This window comes from Wyeomyia smithii, chromosome 1 (assembly GCF_029784165.1).
Source record: "Wyeomyia smithii strain HCP4-BCI-WySm-NY-G18 chromosome 1, ASM2978416v1, whole genome shotgun sequence".
Taxonomy (NCBI): Eukaryota; Metazoa; Arthropoda; class Insecta; order Diptera; family Culicidae; genus Wyeomyia; species Wyeomyia smithii.
In genome coordinates, this window is record NC_073694.1 from 170,040,253 (window position 1) to 170,063,040 (window position 22,788).

Consider the following 22,788-nt stretch of genomic DNA (forward strand, 5'->3'; position numbering starts at 1 on the left):
GCTATCACAAAACAAACAATTTCATCGAAGAAAGTTTATTTTTATCTCTCATATTTCATTGGTTATTGACGATTTTAATTGAAACAATGCACTAATTTACTAACAGATATCTTTAAAATCTGCAACAATGCAGACTAAACCAAATGTTTAAGTATAAGTAAAACATCATTTAATCCATATATAGGCATTTGTCTCTCGTTGTTTTTAATAAAAAAATTAATTTTAATAAAAATCTTTCTAAATAATCTAAAAATTACTAAATAAACTTAAGAGATAAAAATAAACTTTTTTCGGTAAACTTGTGTGCTTTATTATATTTAACAACATTGTAGAACATTAAAAAAATTTAGAAAATCACTATAAAAAGTTATATTAAAAAAAAATTTAAAGGGCGTTCTAGAGAAAACTTCACAATAGTTCATTTAAATTAACAGATACAAGTATAGTGTCTTCGACAAAGTTGTTTCTTATAATATGTGCTAAAACTTTACTCGACAAAGTGGAATTTTACATGCAAAAATGAGAAAAATAAAACTCATTTCTTACTTTTAGGCACATTAATCACAAAACTCTAACTTCAACAAAATGGAGAATAATTAATAGAACAACTTTACTGAATACACTATGACTCCGAAATCTTTTTTTTTTTTTTGAGTTAAGAGTAATTAGTGTAAATTAGCGCATTATTCTAGTAAAAACCGTCAACAACCAGAAATATATGTGAGATAAAAATAAACTTTCTTCGGAGATATTGTTTGTTTCGTTGTAGCAAACAATTTTATAGAACATTCAAAAATTGTAGAAAATCACTATAAAAAGTTAAATAGCAAAAAAAGATTTTTAGTAGTAATCTATAGAAAACTCCACAAAAATCCATTTAAATAGATAGATAGAAGTATGATGTCTTCCACAAAGTTTTTTTTTTTTAAATTTGCTACAACTTTGCTGAACAAAGAGGATTTCTACATCCAAAATGAGAAAAATAAAATTCGTTTCTCACTGTTGAGTGGATTAATCATGGAATTGCAACTTCTATAACAAGGAGAATAATTAATGGAACAACTTTGCTGAAGATGTCACGGCTCTAAAGTCAATGTTTTTGGGTCACAATAATTTCGATCACGTTTTTGCACCTTTGGAAACAGTGTGCGGTGCTCGGCGTTACTGCTGTTACATTATTCGACCGGCCAAACTGCACCCACCACAAGGCGTCGTTTTCGCCTTCTGAGCGAATAACGCCCTCAAAAACTTCACGGTGGAAGCTCTTGGTGCTGAACATTGAAAAAAAAATAACATCTAAAATTGAGTCAAATAAACATGTTCGAATAATTAGCGCACCGCTTGTGTAAGCAAATTGTGTTGTGCGTGTGTGCTTTAAATATGGGGCAACTGTAAAAAAAATAAAACAAAACAAAAAAAAATGTCTCGCTTGGGCGCGGCTACAACGCCGAGGGACTCGCAAACACGGTGATTGGATGATGATGATGGTGGTGTAATCGGAAAATCGAACTATATCACGTCACGTAAACCAACCGCATGTTACGGTCAGTATGGTTAATTGACCGCTACTTGGTACAGTGTGTATGGGTTAGATTGTGGTTTAATGGTGTTCTTGCTTGCTTTAATGGGTAATACTTGCTGTCACATTGAATACGTTCCTCGCAGTAATAATCGATGGGGGCGTTGAGTCGATAAAAATCCCAATTTTTTTATTATGTGTCATTTTTTTCCTCCCTCGTACTTTGCCACTCTGAACAGAACAAAAGTAAAAAGCGGATGATTTGCGACAATAGTGTGTGATTAATTTATAGATTTTTTTTTATGAAATCGTTATCGGTAGTTTATTCACTATTAACCAGTTCTGGTCACTTTTTCTCATGTACTTCCCCGACAGATTCGTACCGTTTACATCTACGGTCAACCGATCATCTCACTATACGTAGAAAACCAAGAACGTTTATGTCTAGCACAGATTTCCAGCACTCTGTTGAAGGACTTCAGCTACAATGAGATCCACAATCGGCGGGTCGCTCTGGGCATTACTTGCATTCAGTGTACTCCGGTTCAGCTGGAGATTCTTCGGCGTGCCGGGGCAATGCCCGCCTCATCCCGACGCTGCGGAATGATCACACGACGGGAGGCTGAACGACTTTGTAAATCTTTCTTCGGTGAATGTAGCCAGCCTGCGCTGCCGGAAGGATTCGTGTTTAACGTGTATCACGAGTGCGCTTGGGGTTGTACTGGCGCATTTGCTCCAGCCCGCTACAACAGTTCACGCGCCAAATGCATAAAATGTTCCTACTGTAATCTCTTCTTCTCCCCGAATAAGTTCATATTCCATTCACATCGTCTAACTCCACACGATAAGTACGTGCAACCGGATGCAGCTAATTTTAACTCCTGGAGACGCCACTTGAAACTACAAAGTTCACCCCCAGAGAAGGTAATCTACGCTTGGGAGGATGTTAAAGCTATGTTCAACGGTGGGACCCGCAAGCGGTACATTTTATCAACGGCGAGAAAGTTCAGTGCTGCCGCAGCAGTAGCTGAAAAGTCTCAAGCTCTGTTAGATCCGGGAAAAGAGCCCGTAACTTCAACAATTTGCGATTTATCCAGCACTTCTTCTGTGATCACTAAAAAGGAAGCACCCGAGCCAATGGAATCCAGCTTCAACAGTGACAGTTGCAGCAGCAGCACCAGTCCTTTCGCGCACATTCCGCATCTCCTATCACAACCCACTTCGACTAGTGTGGGAAACATCGGTGTACCTATGGGTTCGACTGGACCCATCGGTACTCCACCGACACCGACGGCGGTTGTGGCAGCTAACTCGGCAGCCGCAGCGGCTAACTTTGGCTTCAAACTGTCCTGTCTGCAGCCGTTCTCATTCAACGGAATCGGCCACTTTCCCGGGATGGTTCCCAGCTCGAGCTATCTGGTCCCGCTGTTACGTCCGACTAATCCGAAAAGCATTTCCGCTGCGGCATTGTCCGCATTCAAGCCCGTAGTGAAGGTCAAGAAGAGGTATGAAAAGGATACGAAAGATGGGCCGGCACTGAGGTGCCGGTTTCCAACCGACACGAACGTTAAGACGTTGGCTGTTGCCAGCGCATACTTGGTCTTGGTTCTCGGATTATCACGAATAATACATACTTTTACGGTTATTTCTGGATTGTACGTAGTAGTTTGAAACCGATATTCGAGTCATTTGAAAGTGAAAATGGCATATGGTATAAAATTTGGCTACTATCATTTACAAAAGAGGGTAAAAATAACAAAATGAAATTAGAATAAAATATTTTGATCCACACTGAATTGGAATGGACAACAATGTTGAAAACGAACAGAAAAGTATTCAGATTATGAATTAATTCGAAAAGTATTTACAAGAAATCGACTGCTTTTGATATATAATTAATGGATGTATTACCCAAGAAAAAAATCGTTACTAAAAATTATTCAAAACATGCATAACAACAATTGAAATTTATAAATCTCTTAGAAATTCGCATTTTCTCCCTCATCCCTCATTTTCGCGATCATCGACTGTGGGAATCGCGAATGTGGGACTCTTTATAAGAAATAACCATGCCAAAGACACAACACTTTTATCTATTCATTCAAACTGCGGTTATTTGTAGACTTTTTTTGTAATAATTTTGTTGTAAATTTAACGATTTAATAACGTTATAGAAAAATACACAACTTAACCTAGAAAAGTTGTTCAAATTTTGCTAAGTTGATAAATTTAGCAAGTCCAATCAATTATAATTGATTATAATTGATTTGAAATAAAAAAGTTAGTTGATGGTTTACCGACTCTGAATAAAGTTGCAAACTTGATACTTTTAGTTTGCTCCTGTTTGAGTTATCGCTAACCTAATTTGCTTTAAACTATACTGTCATTCTTGCCATAACCAGAAGCGAATTGTCTTTCCAACCTGAGGTCTACAGTTTCGTCGCCCTCTAGCCGCTGCTTGTCGTATATTCAAAACATATCTTACATTAACACAAAACATTCCTATTATGAGGAGAGGGGGTCTGTGAAAGGGTCTAATTTAACAAGCAGAAGCTAGAGGAAAACGGGCTTATACTAGAAGGAATAATATGAAAGTAAACAAAGGTAAGTCGAAATGAAAAGTTTTATTTCTTTTGTCAATTGAAATTCTCTTAGGTGCATTTGAAATAGAAACACTATGCTACTGCACTTTATAATAAGACTGTGCAAAGTAATTGATCTTTCCTGCTGAGTATGCCATTGCATTATTTTTTACTATTTTAATACTATCTGTGTTGGAGGACTTCCAAGGTCGTGGAAAAACGTACGGTGAAATTGGATCTCACACTTATTTTTTTTTTAATTGAAATAAGATTGTAACCAGCAGATCAAATTGATGTATGCTTTTACTATCCGATGTGTTGATGATTGGAGTCATTTCAAAAGTAAGACATCATTCTTTCGTGATGCCTATAATACCATTTTTTCAGGACAGAAATTTGCGATACAATCTGCATACAAATATTTACTTTTCATTTATTACTTCAACAGATTTCTCCAATCACCTCTTCTAGCCGGTAAAATAGCATTCAAGAATGTTCGGTCGAATGTCATAGCTTCTGAGACAATGTGGTTGAAAATTTCTCAATTAGGTGCGCATGTCACGTACCGGTGACAGTATTTACTGTAGAAATGGCTAAACAAAACGATATTCGGGCAAATTACGATACCGTTAAGGCCACCAGCTTTCCTCTCAAAAGATTATTATAGCGGAGCAAAAGAGGTGCCTTTGTTGGTGTTTAATGTTTTCGTCGTTTGTTTATCGGTGGATACACGTGCAGGTTCGACGATTAAAACAAAAGTTTTCCAAGAGGAGGATGTGACATGAGTATTCTAACATGGCTTCGCAGTTTTTTTCAGGATTGTTCCTATAACAAAATCGAAGGAATTATTTTGTCTAACCACTTTTGAAAGTAACTCACTTGAATTGGATACGTCTATACAATGAAAATTTAATTTTGCTACATAAAACAAGTTTTTAGTTTTATGAATACCAGGAAAATCTCAATGGTTCGGATTTCAAAAAAAAAGGGTTCTGGCACCATAACGGAGTTATTGCAACATAACAGTATTGCGATAAATTGTAAAGGATTGGGTATAAAAAGCGAAAAGTGTACGAACGATGAAAACCTTTTTTGCTCAAGGGTAAAAAATGTAAAAAAATACACTGGTGCTAGACTCTCCGATTTGATTTTCTATTAAATCTGTGTAAACTATGCTAGCGTATATCTAGGAATACGTATCACGTTCAGTTGTTTCCGAGGGTTAGGACGCGTGCTGTTAATTCCGAAAGCCATCAGCCATCGCCAAACAGACATCCCCGTTTCGTTATGGAGAAGCCCAAAACTCGAATGGAATACTCTTGAGGCGCCAATCTGGCTGAGGCACTGACGTAATGTAATACTTCCTATGAGGAATGTCGGACATGGCATGGCATTGAGGATATAGAGGATACGTACAGGGCGTAATTGCTTTTTAGTACAATAGTGGTTCTCTTCATCACAAAACTGTGCTTGATTGGTTAGCTGAATGACGTATAGAGTTCAACGATATTCTCATATTGCCTTTTGTTGTGACGTGCGGCACGGTACGTCTGCTGTCTGCAGCAATGAAATATGAAACTATAGAATATCATCCGTATGTCAACAACAGCCCAGCATCAAGGTCAGCGAGATATGGTTAGCGGTATTACAGCTGTCACGTAAACGATTTCTACCCTCAATGGGATTTCATGAGCATTAAACGATAAAATAAAACGCAATAACACTTTTATGTAGGAACTTGCAAAATTTGTGGAGCCATCGTGTATGTTATACCAGTTGCGTATGGGTTTGATAAAATAGCTGGGAATATTAGCTTTAGATAGCACCTACAGAAATCGTTGAATATTTGTTGTCAAGCTTTTCAATAGTTTCTCAATACAGATTTCAAAAATGTAAGATCATTATTAAGAATGTTTTAGGTTTTATTTTTGTTTTGTTTTTAGTGATATTATTATAATTTCAACAATTTTAATAATAATTATTGTTTAGCTATCGTTTTGTGATTGAGACTTATAACTTCTAGCTGCAATTGTTCAGAGTGTCTATTCCCTGGAAAATCTTAAAATATCCAAGTTCATATGCAAAAACCTCGAAAAGTCAGGAAATTTTCAGAACAATCAGAAAATTATTCCTGTTAAAATTAATTTTACCCCATAGATCTAATTTTGATTCCTGTGCATTGTATTGTAATAAAATAACATTAACGTTCTTATCACGGTTTAAACGGTTTTAGAACCACAAAAAGTTATACCACATAAAATTTTGGTTGGGTAAAAAGTACTGGACAAATTAACCTTCTGGATCATTACAATCAGATATGGGTCATTCCATCTCAAGTGTGCAAAAAAGTATAAACGTGTCTCCTCAGATTGAGATTTGGCTCAAACTTTGTGAAATTGTTTATGCAAAAATTCCCACTCCCACCAAAGTCAAACCGTGGGACCCTTCACTGTTTGGATAAAAGCGTTTCGTAAAAAAAAAACAGAATGTATAGTATAGAGATGAAAAGATACGTTTTTTGTAAAGGAAGTAAGTCAAGAGATCTGAAAAGAGTATCAATTTTAAGCGAAAGTGTTACCAGATATGTTCTTTCTGCATTTGAAAAGTTATATTGCATTTTTCTGCAAATGAGTATATTTTGATTTCAAATTTGAACGTGTTCCTGAGAAAATTTAACACGAAAAACATTTATTACCCCGAGGTATTATGGCAAAACTCGAGTAACGGCATTTTTAAGAAATAAAGTAAAACTTTTTCCATTTAAAATAAATTTTCTAGTAATCGTACATGTGGCTAGTTGAGAATTTCCGCAGGGATGAGTTGAAGCAGCTCATATTGATTGATTTTCCGAAAAACGGTTTTATAAAAGGTGGTTTTTCCTAATTTATTAAAATTTCCTAAAATGGTTCGCGTTTATTTAGAGGTAGGTTCAGTAATGAGGAATTTTTTTTTTCGATTTATTACTTCTTAAAAACCTTGCATAGCGGCTAGAGTGTCCTTCCCGGGATGGGATTCCAGGGATTTTTTTTATTCAAATCCCTGGGTCCGGAAAATATTTTCGGCAATGGAAATAATTGGGAAATCGAGGTAAAATTTTATTTTTATTTTTTTCGACATTGTGTACACTTCTGGGCAATGTTGAGCAGTTTGTAGATTCGAGTCTCGGCTCGGGAGAGACTGTTAGTGTCAGTAGGATCGTAGCGCTAGCCCCGCAATTGTCCTGTACACTAATAAACAGTCGGCTGCGAAGCCTGTGTATAAAAAACAGAAGGTCAAGTTTCGAATAGGAATGTAGCAGCAAGGCTTTGCTTTTTTTTTAGTAAAAATGCATAGTGACAATTGTCATACCATGAAAGCACGCTTTAGTTATCCAATGATACACTAATTATTACATTCCGTACATTTGTATGAACGCTATTAGCATATAAGATCTATCCCGCTTAACGTTATCGCATACCATAACTGAGGCATACAACAGCAGCTCTGTGAAAAACTTCACCGTTATGCTAGTATTGTTACATTCAATTTATCAGCAGTACAAACGGAACATGTGGCCATAATGGCAGCCATCGGAAGTATTAACTATGATGAAATGGGCTTGCGTAAAAATACCATAGCGTAGAGTAGCCGAACCAATTATGGTGTACGCGTCTTACCAGGACGACGAGTGAGTTGAATTAAACCTGCTTCATAGCTTCATCGAAAGTTGAAGATAGGATGGCGGGCAATATCTAATTTCTCCGCTAATATTGAATCGATAACATTTTTCTGTTTCATTTTTTCATATTGGTAAACCGAAACTAAGTGCTTTCACCCTACAGTCAAAACTAACCAGCTGTTTAAATTGCACTGCGCTGAAGCGAGCCGCCCAGTATGACCTTGGGGATCGGTCGTCATTTACGCTTCGCTTCGAGATACGTCGGGAAACTTCACGCTTCGAGCACCCCTCCTATCTTTGTTTACCGGATAAGAAGTAAGCGGTTTATGCAGTGTTGCCACATGTACAGATTCATCTCAAAGGGTACAAATTCCCGCACTGACTTTGAAGCTTCGAAATCATTAACTTCTTTAAGCTAGCGAAATAAAATTTAAAACTGTACATAGACTTGTTACATCGCGTTCTAAATAATTTTATGACATCGAATTTAAATTCAGATGCACAGATACTGTGTTTGAACGAAACTGTTAGTTATCATGTATAACGAAGAAAAGCTGCCGTTTAGCACTGGCCACACAAACAAATCACGCTGGTAAAACCATTATGCAATATTGCAGCTTTACAGACGACAGAACACCTAAAGGCCCATTCACATGCCGAGCACGTTACTCGTTGTCACTTTCTTTCCGTTTCAGGAACAGTCATCGATTGCCGGAATAAAATTTCATTAAGGCTACTTTACAATTATTATCACCCACTTTGAACAACGGGGAAACCCCTTGTGACCTAAATTACGGGGGCTCTGGGGAACAAACGAGTAAAGGAAACCGAAGAAGGTGAACAAACATGGATCGACAATTGATGTTGATTTATGGTCGAGACACCTTCCGTTTCCCGCAAGGAACGTGACATCTCGCCCGGTGTTGCACTCCATAAAGCCTCGAAATTCTCTTAATTTTCCTCACCCACTCTCTAGTGTCGGCACTGTAACTTGTTTATGTATTTATGAGTCAATATTTCCTCCTGTACTCCGTTTCGATCCGATGCCAATGTATTCATTAAATATGTAACTAACCCATGCCTCGGAGCTTCTATCTCTCTCTCTGTTTTTCTTTTTGTCTTTGACTCAAACAGAGGAACGGAGACATATTCGTCGGAAAAAACAGACACGCCACCACTATCAACGTTTCTACCGTGCGTGACGTGAAAAAAAAACATTTTTTTAGTAAGAAAAGCATTATGATGCGAATGAAATGACTTTCCATTGTGTTTGTGTCTCGATTAAAAACATCCCCCTGTGGTAATCAATTATTGTGTTGCCAAATCGCAGCATTATTTGAACTTCATTTTTTTATATTCGTTTATTCGTGCGCCTGTTTACCCTCGAATGATACTAATTGAATATTTCTTTTTTTTTTTCCTTTATTTTCTTTTCCGTTGTTTGGTTTGGCTCCGGCTAACGTACAGATAAACCTACGACTGATACTCGTGAGTGGAAAAACGAAAGAGTTTCTCTTCAGCCCATCCGATTCGGCAGGAGACATAGCACTGACAGTGTTCGAGAATTGGCCCGATGGTAAGTTTGTTCATGATATGTAGTATTAATTTGATGTGGATTATAGAAGTCTAGTATGGAAAGAAATTTTGTTATGCCTTGTTCACATTGTAGCGTGATACCGTGTATCTTGATACCAGAATCCATACATAAAGTTTTCACGGGTAATTTGTTGTATGACATTTGATAGCAAGACTTACCAAAAAACTGCGAACTCTGATGAAATCGATTCAAAACCGAAAGAAGCTTGAGGTGTTTTTCGGTTCCGATTCTGACTGTTCCGTAAAGGCGTTTTCAAACTCCTCCTGGAGAGTGAGTTTATTCTTGTGTGTTGTTGCTTATTTCGAGATAGAACCTTCCTAAGCTTTTTGGTCTACAACATGGTTACACTGGATGAATCGAATCAGACTCTTTCAAATATTTCATTGCCTGCGCCTTGGAGCTGATTGGAGCCCTGCAAAATTGTCATCAAGGCAACCAAAATTTTGTTTCCTCGCGTGATGGTGGAATGATGAATAAATAGAGAATGTAGATAGCTTGAATAATCTTTCGGTTCTAGATGAGGTAGTAAAGTGACATAAATGTGTCATTTGTTTAGCACCCAAAAGAGTGGAAGAGATTTTTTTCCTCATCTATAGTTTATTTGACACGGCACAAATACAATTCAATGTTTAACGGCGCCAATTATATCTGGTAGCTTACTTTCTAAAGTATCTTAATAACTAAAAGCAAATTTTTTATCCTCGCTGCCGACTACGAGCTGAAACTAAATCTAACTTAAGCTAGAATGTTTTGCATGAAAAGCACTGATTTGTTGTTTGATGGTTTTCCATCGCCATAGGTAAGCAGCATATTGAATATGTTCCGCTGCTGGGCCAAGATATTACGGACTGGCATATTGGGTTGTCTCCCTCGGGGCCTGAGTGTATCGTGCGGGTCTAGTTGCTGTTTCCGGATCCGGGGTCTTAACGTGTTATTGTCGTTTGGTTGGATGTAGGCGGAAGGGGATAGGACTAAACTGGGGCGTGGATGGATTTCAGGAAAACGTATATAAGGGACATGTAGGATAGGTCACGGCTCGCCAAGACATCACGAACAGGAACAGCCGGCTGCCTACCTTCGGCCTGCAGGGAAGCTACTAATCTAGACCTGGCGTCACGGTGTACAGGGCATGACCAAACAACGTGCTCTATGTCGTGATAACCTTCACCACAGGCACAGATACCACTCTCCCCGAGCCCAACACGACGGAGATGCGCGTCAAATCTATAGTGATTGGACATAAGCCGGGACATCACGCAAATGAAATCCCGACCTACATCCAACCCCTTGAACCACGGGTTCGTCGATACCTTGGGGATTATGGAATGTAACCACCTTCCCAGTTCCCCCTTGGTCCAAGAATTTTGCCAACTGATGATCGTATTCTGACGTACAAATGCGAAAAATTCATTAAAGGCAATTGGTCTTTTATAAATATCACCGTTTGTTGCGCCCACCTTAGCCAAAAAGTCCGCTTTCTCATTACCCGGTATCGAGCAGTGAGAAGGGACCCACGCTAAGGTAATCTGAGTAGATTTTTCGGATAAAGCACTCAGATGTTCCCGTATTTTCCCCAGGAAATACGGAGAGTGCTTAACATCTTTCATCGATCGGAGAGCCTCAATGGAACTGAGACTGTCCGTAAAGATGAAATAATGGTCCGTGGGCATTTTTTCGATAATCCCTAGGGTGTACTGAATTGCAGCTAATTCTGCGACGTAAACAGAAGCAGGATTATCGAGCTTATGGGAGACGGTTAAATTGTTGTTGAAGATACCGAAGCCAGTGGACCCATCAAGAAGTGATCCGTCAGTGTAGTACATATTGTCGCAGTTGATGTTTCGATATTTATTGGAAAAAATTTTGGGGATCTGCTGCACGCGTAAATGATCCGGGATTCCACGAGTTTCTTCTATCATGGATGTATCGAAAAACACAGTAGAATCAGAAGTATTTGATAAGTCGACACGATTTGGAATATTCGAAGAAGGGTTAATATTTTGGGACATGTGATTGAAATACAATGTCATAAAACGGGTTTGAGAATTAAGTTCGATTAACCTTTCAAAATTTTCAATCACGGGACGGTTCAAGACCTCACATTTGATAAGAATACGAGAAGACAGGCTCCAGAAGCGGTTTTTCAATGGTAGTACTCCAGCTAAGACCTCCAAACTCATCGTATGGGTCGACTGCATGCAACCTAAGGCGATACGCAAACAACGATATTGTATTCGCTCCAGTTTGATCAAATGTGTGTTTGCTGCGGAGCGGAAGCAGAAACACCCGTATTCAATAACAGACAATATCGTTGTTTGGTAAAGCCTTATAAGGTCTCCTGGGTGGGCTCCCCACCATTGTCCGGTTATTGTACGAAGAAAATTCACTCTTTGTTGACATTTTTTCATCAGATACCTCACGTGACAACCCCAGGTGCCTTTAGAGTCGAACCAGACACCAAGATATTTGTGTACCAAAACCTGAGAAATCGTTTTACCCATTAATTGTGTTTGAAGCTGAGCAGGTTCATGCTTCCTAGAAAAAACTACTATCTCAGTTTTCTCCGGAGATAATTCGATACCTAGCTGTAAAGCCCAAGCGGACAAATTGTCCAAGGTATCTTGCAATGGTCCTTGCAAATCGGCAGCTTTGGCTCCTGTAACAGAGATTACACTGTCGTCTGCAAGTTGTCTTATCGTGCATGAGTTTGCCAGACATTCGTCGATGTCATTTACATAAAAGTTGTAAAGAAGGGGGCTTAAACATGAGCCCTGGGGAAGACCCATGTAGCTAATGCGAAAAGTTGCCAAATCGCCGTGCGTAAAATGCATGTGCTTTTCGGACAACAAATTGTGCAAAAAATTGTTCAAAATTGGAGAAAATCCTTGTCGGTGAAGTTTACCCGAAAGAATGTCAATAGAAACGGAATCAAAAGCCCCCTTAATGTCCAAGAACGCAGACGCCATTTGTTCTTTGCGAGCATACGCCAGCTGAATATCTGTTGAAAGCAACGCAAGACAATCATTCGTCCCTTTGGCACGGCGGAAGCCAAATTGAGTATCTGATAGTAGACCATTTGATTCGACCCAATGGTCTAAACGACGGAGTATCATTTTTTCCATCAATTTCCGGATACAGGATAGCATTGCAATCGGCCTATAAGAGTTGTGATCAGAAGCTGGTTTTCCTGGTTTTTGGATGGCGATCACCTTCACTTGCCTCCAATCCTGCGGTACAATATTTTGCTCCAGGAACTTATTGAACAAGTTCAACAAGCGCCTCTTGGCATTGCCGGGTAGATTCTTCAACAAGTTGAATTTGATTCTATCTAACCCAGGCGCGTTATTGTTACAGGACAGGAGGGCAACTGAAAATTCTGCCATCGTAAAAGGTGATTCAATCGCGTCGTGGCCCGGAGACGCATCGCGAACAATGTTTTGCTCAGGAACAGAGTCCGGACATACTTTCCTGGCAAAATCAAATATCCACCTACTTGAAGACTCCTCGCTTTCGTTGACCGTTACGCGATTCCGCATTCTTCGGGCTGTGTTCCAAAGAGTGCTCATTGATGTCTCCCTCGACGTCTCGTTTACGAACCGACGCCAATATCCGCGTTTCTTTGCCTTAGTCAAGCTTTTAAACTTGGTATCAAGCTCCGAATAACGTTTAAAGTCGTCGGCATCGTCTGTATCCCGGAAGGTCAGATACGCGTCGGATCTTTGCGTGTAGACATCGGAGCACTCTTGGTCCCACCACGGAGTGGGAGGTCGTTCTTTGATCGTTACGCCGGGATATTTCTTCGTTTGGGCTTGCAACGCGGCGTCGAGAATCAAGCCCGCGAGGAGGTTGTATTCTTCAAGTGGTGGATGATGTTGAATCGACTCGACCGCTTTTGAAATCATTTCCTCGTATAACTTCCAATCGACATTCCGTGTGAGGTCATACGGAATGTCAATTGGTCGCATGCGAGTTGACCCGTTATTAATTGAAATAAGAATAGGCAAATGGTCGCTACCGTGAGGATCAAGGATTACCTTCCATGTGCAATCCAACCGTAGCGACGTCGAACATAAGGATAGATCCAAAGCGCTTGGGCGCGCTGGAGGTTTCGGGATACGTGTCATTTCACCGTTGTTTAAAATAGTCATGTCGAAGTCATCGCAAAGGTTATAGATTAAAGAGGAGCGGTTATCATTGTATGGGAAGCCCCAAGCCACGCCATGAGAGTTGAAGTCTCCCAAAATCAAACGTGGCGAGGGAAGAAGTTCTATTAAATCAAAGAGCAGCCGTTGCCCAACCTGTGCTCTGGGAGGAATATATATTGAGGCAATACAAAGCTCTTTACCTTGTATTGTCATTTGACATGCGACAACTTCGATGCCTGGAATCGAGGGGAGGTTAATACGATAGAAAGAATAGCACTTTTTAATCCCTAAAAGTACTCCTCCATATGGGGTGTCTCGATCAGGGCGAATAATATTAAAATCATGGAAGTTGAGATCAATATTTGAAGTAAGCCAAGTTTCACAAAGGGAAAATGCATCGCATTTGTTTTTATTTATCAAAACTTTAAACGAATCAATTTTTGGTAAAATACTTCTACAATTCCACTGTAAGACAGAGATAGAATCCTTCAAATACGCAGTTGAATTTGGCATCGAAGGATACAATCGCTGCAAGGAGGGGCCATTGGGCAGTCAACTGCTTCAAAAATGATCTAACTGTTGGGAGGAATGCTGTAAGAAAAATTTTAATTGGATCGGGTACATTGAAATTTTCAAAAATCCAGTCCACAATGTCAGAAAATTTCACTAATCCAGAGTTTGTTTCATCAACTGGATGTGCAAAAGGAACAACTGGGGTTTTAGATGTTCCTGGCAGTGCTGGGAACTCCTTCTGGGACTTTAAATTTGCAAGCCCAGGAGGAGTTTGCTTCGGTTTTTCCGCAGCACTGTTTGGTTTGTTCGTACTTTTCATTACACTTTGGGAAATCTTAGGACCTTTACGGGGAAGTTTAGGAGAAGAAACATTTTTCCTCTTCCTAGACTCCCCAGGATTGGCATAAGATGTTCCCGCTGATGAATCGTCAGAATCGGTTTCATCAGAGGGCAACAGATCAAAGGGGTTCGATGTTATGGTAGAAGTGGTCACGGTCTTCTTCAGCATCTCAGCGTAAGAACGCTTTGAACGCTCCTTAAGTGACCGCTTGATTTTATCTCTGCGCTGCATGTACACCGGGCATGTGGAGAGCTCATGCTGGTTTTCCCCACAGTGAATACATTTTTCAGCATTAACACTGCAAGAATCTTCCGCATGAGTCTCCCCACACTTGCTACGTCGTGCCTTATTGCAGCAGTAGGCGGCTGTGTGGCCTAACTGCTTGCAATTGGTGCAATTCATAACACGGGGTACATACAATCGCACAGGCAGACGAACCCGGTCGATCGAGACGTGGCTAGGGAGTGCAGATCCGGCAAACGTAACGCGAAACGAGTCTGACGGAGTGTAAACTTTTTTACCGCCGACGAGAGACATGGACCGCAATTGCTTACAATCCAAAATCTTCGCCTGTGTTTCGGTATTTTTGAAGCAACCGGTTGCGCTTTTTAGGATACACTCGACAGACAGACTCGAATCGGTTATGACACCGTCGATCTCCACGTCTCGTGCGGGTATGTAGACGCGATACTCGCGTGTGAGGAGCTCAGAGCAAGCGATAGCATTGGCCTGTGCCTGATCACTGACCACGGCACGGAGCTTGTTAGGTCGGACCTTGGAAATTTCGGTCACGGCCTTGTACCCCTTCGTCAGGTCTTTAGCAATTTGCAGTATGTTTAAACGCTTTGAATTCACTCCTGCCTTTGGACGAAAATAAACAGTATAGCTGCCCTGTTGAGATCCGTCCGGGTAAAGCCTGGGGCGAGGGGGGACTGGAGAATGAACAGGGGAGGGGGTAACAGAAGGGTCAGGGTCAGGGGGGTTCGGGGATGGTGGCACGGGAGGCGAGGGATCTATATCCATTGCGCTAAATGTAGCGCACTAGCGCACTAGCGTCGACAAGAACACGTATCTATTTACTTCTTCCTTCCAGCAGTGGTTGTCCGATCGTTCGAAGCTGCACCCAAAGCAGCCAGCAGCACCAGTACAGCAGCACCAATACAGCCACCAGCAGTGAGCCGGGTGTGAGATCACTCAGCACAGCGACACGGACTCGACTGTCAACTGATGGGCTTGGATTAAAAAGATCTATTCACGGTGCACAGATCAAAACTGCAGCTGGTATTTTGCACCAATACAGCCAAAGTTGTGAGCCGGGTACAGAACGTATCGACACAACTCACAATCTAGTTGGCCTCTAGCGCGAATAATACACTCTTTTGTTTGGCTATTCGTACACACGGACCGGATTGTAATAGAACGACCACTTTGCACGTCCGTTTCTGTCGAGTGTTCGACGCGGAATGAAAAGAGTGGAAGAGATGATTCACACTGTTTCAGAACGAGTTTGTGTATATAAGATTATAAATAAAAAAAATAAGAGAGATAAATAGAAGTTATTCACAAGTCCATGGTTATACAATCTATAACTTCAGTTAGAGCATAAATTTGAGAAAAAAAAATTACGAAAATAGTGGGTTATGATAGATTTTGCGCCAACTCCACTAGATGTTGACAGCACCCTATCAGAGTTCCGTAAAACTTAGTGAGTGTGTAGGCCTTACTAAACCTTTGCTTTTTTTAATTTATCTGAATCAAAGGACTGAAGTTTTTTCATGCATCGATATATCTTAATTAAGAGGAGAACTCTTACAAAAAAAGTTTTTCTATCAAAAACATTTTCATGTCCAAAACTGTTTCACGTTAAAAATGTTTCATAGACATGAACAAGTTTTTAGCTCAGCTTAGTTCTGACTGCACATATCAATTGTTGCTACTCCGTGATGGGTCCGAGCCACTCAAGATGCACAATGAATAAATTGAAATAACGACTGGGAGTAGTAATTCCTTCTCACTGTGCATCATTCAATAACTCGGATTTTTGTAGACCAATAACGGCGCCAGCCACGTCCTTACAGTCCTTACAAACGATGTCAAATACGGTTAAGTTTTATTTCACTAAGACTTGTTTCAAAATTCACAAAAAAAAAACTGAGTTTTAAACTGATGAGTCTTTGGAATTTAGTGCCGCTCGGAACCCAAAATAAGGAAGGAATGTTAGAATGTTGTCTTTGCTTCGTCAAAGACCGAGTATACCTCTGCATCCATACAAAAGCCACGGAAGGGAGTTTTTGTTATGTCCCTCAAGCTGGAAGTACAAAGTCAGCAGAACAAAGAGTTAATAGGAGCGGGGGCCTAGTGTGGTTGGTAACGTCTCCGCCAACCACGCTCGACGCCTGGGTTCGAAGCCCACCGCCGACATAGGTGTCGATGGTTGTGGGGTGGCGTGATCCACTCACAACCAACCCAACTGGTCTAGATTCAATCCTAGCCAACACCGGGAGATTTTCTGAGGCGAAAAATCTCTGGGATCACGCCTTCCATCGCATGAGGAAGTAAAGCCGTTGGCGCCGGTCCGTTAATAAACGGGTCGTGAGTTAGGGACCTGGGTGTGGAGTCGCCTCCCTGGGCGTCGGTAATTGGCCACAACAGTGGCGGAAATAGACCGACGGAAAATAAGCGAGAATAAAAAAAAAAAGAGTTAATAGCATGAAAATTTAGTGCTCATTCGATGCTCATATAATGCCATATCGCCGAATTTAATGCTCCATCATTTCTTTGAAAAACGCACTTGTTTGTTAGCTTAAGAAAATAGCTAGCAGACAATATACGAAAATAGTATTTTTAGTCACAAAACAGTTCTATAACGGTCAAAAACATCATTTAAGGCTAAACCTCTTGAATCCAAAAATGGCCGACTTCGAGTTACCACTTAGAATTTTCGAAAGCACAAGACTCGGAAATACTCATTGCGTTCCCTATGAAAATTCTATTTTATGTTTGCTTTACCACAGCAAACATAAAATAGCATTTTTACAGGGAACGCATTAACTATTTCCGAGTTATGTGCTTTCGAAAATTCGAAGTGGTGACTCGAAGTTGGCCATTTTTGGATTCAATGAGGTTTCACCTTAATGCTCTTGAAAAAACCTTATTTTCATGATAATTTCATTGATTTTGTATAAATTTTTCAATAATATGATCAGAAAGCTTCAATTATTTTAAACATTTTCCTCCGAAAACAATCAGAATCCTTTTGATACGATTAGATACCAATTAAATGCTTCCATATGCGAGCAGTTTCAATAACTTAGGTGCATTTTTCATTAAATATATTTTTTTCAAAAATATTGTTCTGCCAGCTTAAGAAAAAAGTTAGCAGAACATTGGCCAGAAACAGCATTTTTAAGCAGTGAACTGTTGTAGAATGTTCATAATAATATAATGCTCAATCAATGCTCTTGAAAAAACCTGATTTTCGTGATAATTTTATTGATTTTGTATAAATTTTTCAATAATTTGATAATAATATGATAATACATGAATAGCAGAACAATATTTTAGAAAAAAAATAATGAAAAACGCACCTAAGTTATTGAAACTGCTCGCATATGGAAGCATTTAATTGGTATCTAATCGTATCAAAAGGATTCTGATTGTTTTCAAAGGAAAATGTTTGAAAAAATTGGAGCTATTCATGTATTATCATATTTTTGAAAAATTTATACGAAATCAATAAAATTATCATGAAAATCTGATTTTTTCAAGAGCATTTAATAAGCATTAAATTATTATGATCATTCTACAACAGTTCATTGCTTAAAAAAGCTGTTTCTGGCCAATGTTTGCTAACTTTTTTCTTAAGCTGGCAGAACAATATTTTAGAAAAATTTTTTTTACTGAAAAGCCCACCTAAGTTATTGAAACTGCTCGCATATGGAAGCCTCTAATTGGTATCTAATCGTATCTAAATGATTTTGATTGCTTTCAGAGGAAATGTTTGAAAAAATTGGAGCTATTCATGTATTATCATATTATTATCATATTATTATCATATTATTGAAAAATTTATACAAAAACAATAAAATTATCATGAAAATCAGGTTTTTTCAATAGCATTTAATGAGCATTAAATGTTTTTGATCGTTACAGAACTGTTTTGTGACTAAAAATGCTATTTTCGGATATTGTCTGCTAGCTATTTTTTTAAGCTAGCCAACAAGTGCGTTTTTCAAATAAAGGACGGAACATTAAATTCGGCGATATGGCATTAAATGAGCATCGAATGAGCACTAAATTTTCATGCTATTAACTCTTTGTTCTGCTGACTTTGTACTTCCAGCTTAAGGGACATGTTTTTGTTAATGGGGTAGGTTTTTGTTCAGAATTCACTTTGATAAGTGATATAACCATGATTTAATTGGATTAATGTAACAATATAGATATGATCATATACATATAATGTGAGATTAATAAAAATGAATTATAAAATACAATAAGAAGTATTAGGGCAAGATCTCGGTTGACTGCCTACCATAGTTGAAATACTCAAATTTTTAATGCAGAAAACGCAAAAAAATATAATATAATAACAGAAAACATGAAATAGCAAATACCATGTATTCTACCCTACAAGTTCGTAAAATGGTCTGTACACGTTTACCAGTGTGTACGGGAGATGTCACTTATCTTCATAAACAAACGCATTATGTATGATGAAGATCGAGAAAAAAAAGTAGGAAAAAAACCTATTCTGCAATTCGCATACCCGAAATTTTTCTGCACTTTCAGTGAAGCGTAAGATAGGGTGTCGAATATCAACACATAACAAAGTCAAAACAATTATTTGTACTTTTACCACAGAGAACAAACATTCATTTTCATAGAAAGTAATTTGAAAATCGTGTGTAGAAAATTGAATCAAAATACGTTAGTACACTAACGACATCTGTCTTGTGGTACCCCAGTTACCTACTTTATTTTTACTTTACTTTTAAGACGACAGACCGATTATCGATCCAGTGCCGAATCCAGAATACGTCGCCATGTCCCTCGGTCTTGGGCTGCTATCCTCCAATCGCCCCTAACACCTATTTCGCGTGCATCCTCGTCGACAGCACACATCCAACGAGTGCGGGGTCTACCCCGAAGTCGACGACCTCTACCGGGATTCCTGCTAAATATAGCCTTCGCTTGACGCTCATCCGGCATTCTCGCTACATGCCCAGCCCACTGAAGCCTGCCGTGTTTTATCCGCTTGACTATATCCGCCGATTTGTATGCCTGGTACACTTCATGGTTCATGCGTCTGCGCCAAACACCATTTTCTAGTTTGCCGCCAAGGATTGAACGCAAAATCCTACGCTCAAAAACACCAAGAGCTCGCCGATCAGCCTCTTTCAGCTTCCATGATTCATGGCCGTAGAGAGCCACCGGAAGAATCAGTGTTTTATAGATTGCAAGTTTAGTACAGATTTGCAGGCTGCGGGACCTTAGCTGGTTACGTAATCCGTAAAAGGCCCTGTTTGCGGCTGCTATCCGCCTCTTTATTTCATGGCTAACCTCGATGTCACATGTCACTAATGTTCCCAGGTTAATAAATACGTCGACTACTTCAAATGTTTCCCCATCTAGCACCACCGCAGCACCAACCTCTGACGGACTACCACTCTGCCAGCCACCATATATTTCGTTTTAGCAGAGTTTATGACAAGCCCTAATCTCGCAGCTTCCCTCCTGAGAGGTCCGAAGGCCTATTCCACTGCTCTACGATTAATACCAATAATGTCGATATCATCCGCAAACCTAGAAGCATGTGCGACTTCGTAATGATGGTGCCGCTTCTCTGCACACCAGCCCTCCGTATAGCACCTTCCAATGCGATGTTGAACAATAAGTTCGACAGCCCGTCATCCTGCTGCAAACCATCTAACGTCACGAAAGAGTCCGATATCTCACAGGCTATCCTGACGCTTGATGTAGAACCTTCAAGGGTGGCACGTATCAGCCTAATCAGCTTTGTTGGGAAGCCATGTTCGAGCATAATCTGCCATAACTCATTTCTCTTAACTGAATCGTACGCTGCCCTGAAGTCTATGAACAGATGGTGCGTCTGCAAGTTGTATTCTCGAAATTTATCGAGGATTTGTCGCAAGGTAAAATTTGGTCCGTCGTGGAGCGTCCCCCTCAAAAACCGCATTGGTACTCGCCAACAAAGGTCTCCTGCAACGGCCTCAGTTTGTGGAACAGGATGCGGGAGAGAATTTTGTACACGGCATTGAGAAGAGTTAAATCCTGATAATTGCTACAGTCCAGGCGATGACCTTTTTTGTAGATCGGGCATATGAGACCCTCCAACCAGTCCGAGGGCAATTCTTCATCAGACCACACTCTCAGCATGATCCGATAGATCGCTCCCGCCTTTGAAGAGTTCGGCGTAAAATACTGTCTTTCCGGCTGCCTTGCAGTTTCTCAGCTATTTAACTGCTTCCTTCACCTCGTCCATGGATAGTGGATCCACAGCTTGACCATCATTCTCAATAGTCATCCTGCTCCTTTCGACTCCACTGTTTCCCTCGCCGTTCAACAGCACACTGAAGTGTTCCTTCCAACGCCTGGCCACCTCTGTTTCATCGGTTATCAGGTTTCCCTCCCTATCGTTGCACATGACAGGGGCTGACACGTTTCGATTTCTGATTCCGTTGACCTTCTTGTAGAAGCTCCTCGCATCGTGCCTGGAGAAGCAACCTTCCGCCTCCGCAAGAATACGCCCCCAATGCTGTCGTTTCTTCCGGCGATGGAGTCTCTTTTCAGCGGCTCTAGCATCTCGATATTTACCCATGCTCTGACGAGTCACAGCCGTGGCCAACATGTGACCCCTGGCGCGATTCTTCTCCTCCGTCACTCGCTGGCACTCAGCGTCAAACCACTCATTGGACGCAGCTGCCGCAGTTGTACCCAACACTTCTCGCGCTATAGTGCTGATCGAACTGTGGATGTGTCTCCACTGTTCATTGAGGTTCCCTTCAACTCTTTCCTCAATCCGTTCATCAACCTTCTGCGAGTACTCTGCAGCCACTCCTCCAGTTGATAGCCGCTGGATGTTCAACTGCATCCTCCTCGTTGCCTTGGATTTCAACACGTTGGACAGCCGGGCGCGGATTTTAGCTACTACGAGATAGTGATCCGAGTCAACGTCCGGTACTCCAGTTGCACTGCATAAATATTGCCGTATCGATAGTTTATAGATATCAGGGCTTGGTTTGTAAATGACAAGAGCGCCACACGGTTGCAAGTTTTTACACATCTTTTGAAAATAAGATGAACATCTGTTCTCTGTGCTTGCACTGAATCTATTGAAATTGTTGTATATTCGAGCGCCTCTACAGCCTGCAGCAATCACTCACACCAAACACACTGGTTTTATTTTTTTTTTCTTAAGAGAAGGATTGCGCCCCAACTCGATCAGATATTGGCAGCATCATCTCAGCATTCAATTAAACCTTGCGGATGTGTAGGTCTTAGTATCCTAAGCAACTTTCCTTTTTGATCTGTACTAACATTTGAGAAGGGCTGATTTTTTTAAATCAGTATGTCTGAAAAGTTGTAAAAGGATAACTTTCAGAAAATTGTTGAACTTTAATTAAAGAAAAATATTGAACAGAATAGAATTTGAGACACTATACAGAAAAAAAATCATTTTAAAAACAAAAAGTGTTTTCAAAATTGGTTATCTCAGATTTTTTCAAAATAAGTTTTTTTATATAGACAATATAAAGCTGCCACAACTCTTGTGAACAAAACAATGTGGGCACTCTTAAGGAAAAAAAATTCTTCAACAACTTTTTGACGCAGTTTCAGAGACCATAACCGTTCGGTAATGACATGAGTTAGAGAAAAATTATGATGTTTTTTAGAAACTGTCTCAATTTTCATTTAAAAATATTCAAAATATAAATTTTGAGATTCTACACTGTTTTTTTTTTTTTTTTTAAATGGTATTTAAAACATCGGTATCTCTGATTTTTTTTTTAAATTTTAAAGTTACCTAAGACTCTTCTGAACAAACCAAAGTAAACACTCTAGAGGGAAACAAGTTTTTCTAACAAACCTAATTATTTATGTTGAAATTAAAGCAGAAAGCATTGTCGTTTTGCGAAAGCATGGTCGGTATCCTCGATCAGGTACATAAGTACGAAGATTGTTTGTAATTCATAATGCTGCAAGAAGGCAGAGCTTTACCGGAAGAAGGCAATAAAGAGAAAGCTAGCTTCTTAGCGCCCCGAAATCATTTGATTATAAAGTAGTTTGAATTTTTCTGTCACTCGCGTGTATTCTGTTTTCTATCTGCCAGGAGTTATGGACAACTTAGTAGCTGATAACATTCTGAAGATGAAACCCTACCGAGGTAAAAAGTAAAAGGTTATATCTAACA

The 22,788-nt window shown here is 39.8% G+C and overlaps 1 protein-coding gene across 6 annotated transcripts in view; it reads left to right on the forward strand.

The window, feature by feature from the left end:
• LOC129718815 (ubiquitin-like protein 3) overlaps positions 1–22,788 on the forward strand; it is a 117,517-nt gene that overhangs the window by 86,993 nt on the left and 7,736 nt on the right. For 3 of the 6 annotated variants that reach the window (XM_055669909.1, XM_055669911.1, XM_055669910.1), the window contains one exon: positions 1,895–9,220. In XM_055669909.1, coding sequence (XP_055525884.1) covers positions 1,895–3,190 — 1,296 coding nt within the window. In that variant the 3' untranslated portion in view covers positions 3,191–9,220. The other 3 variants (XR_008727051.1, XM_055669912.1, XR_008727052.1) reach the window with 2 other exon arrangements.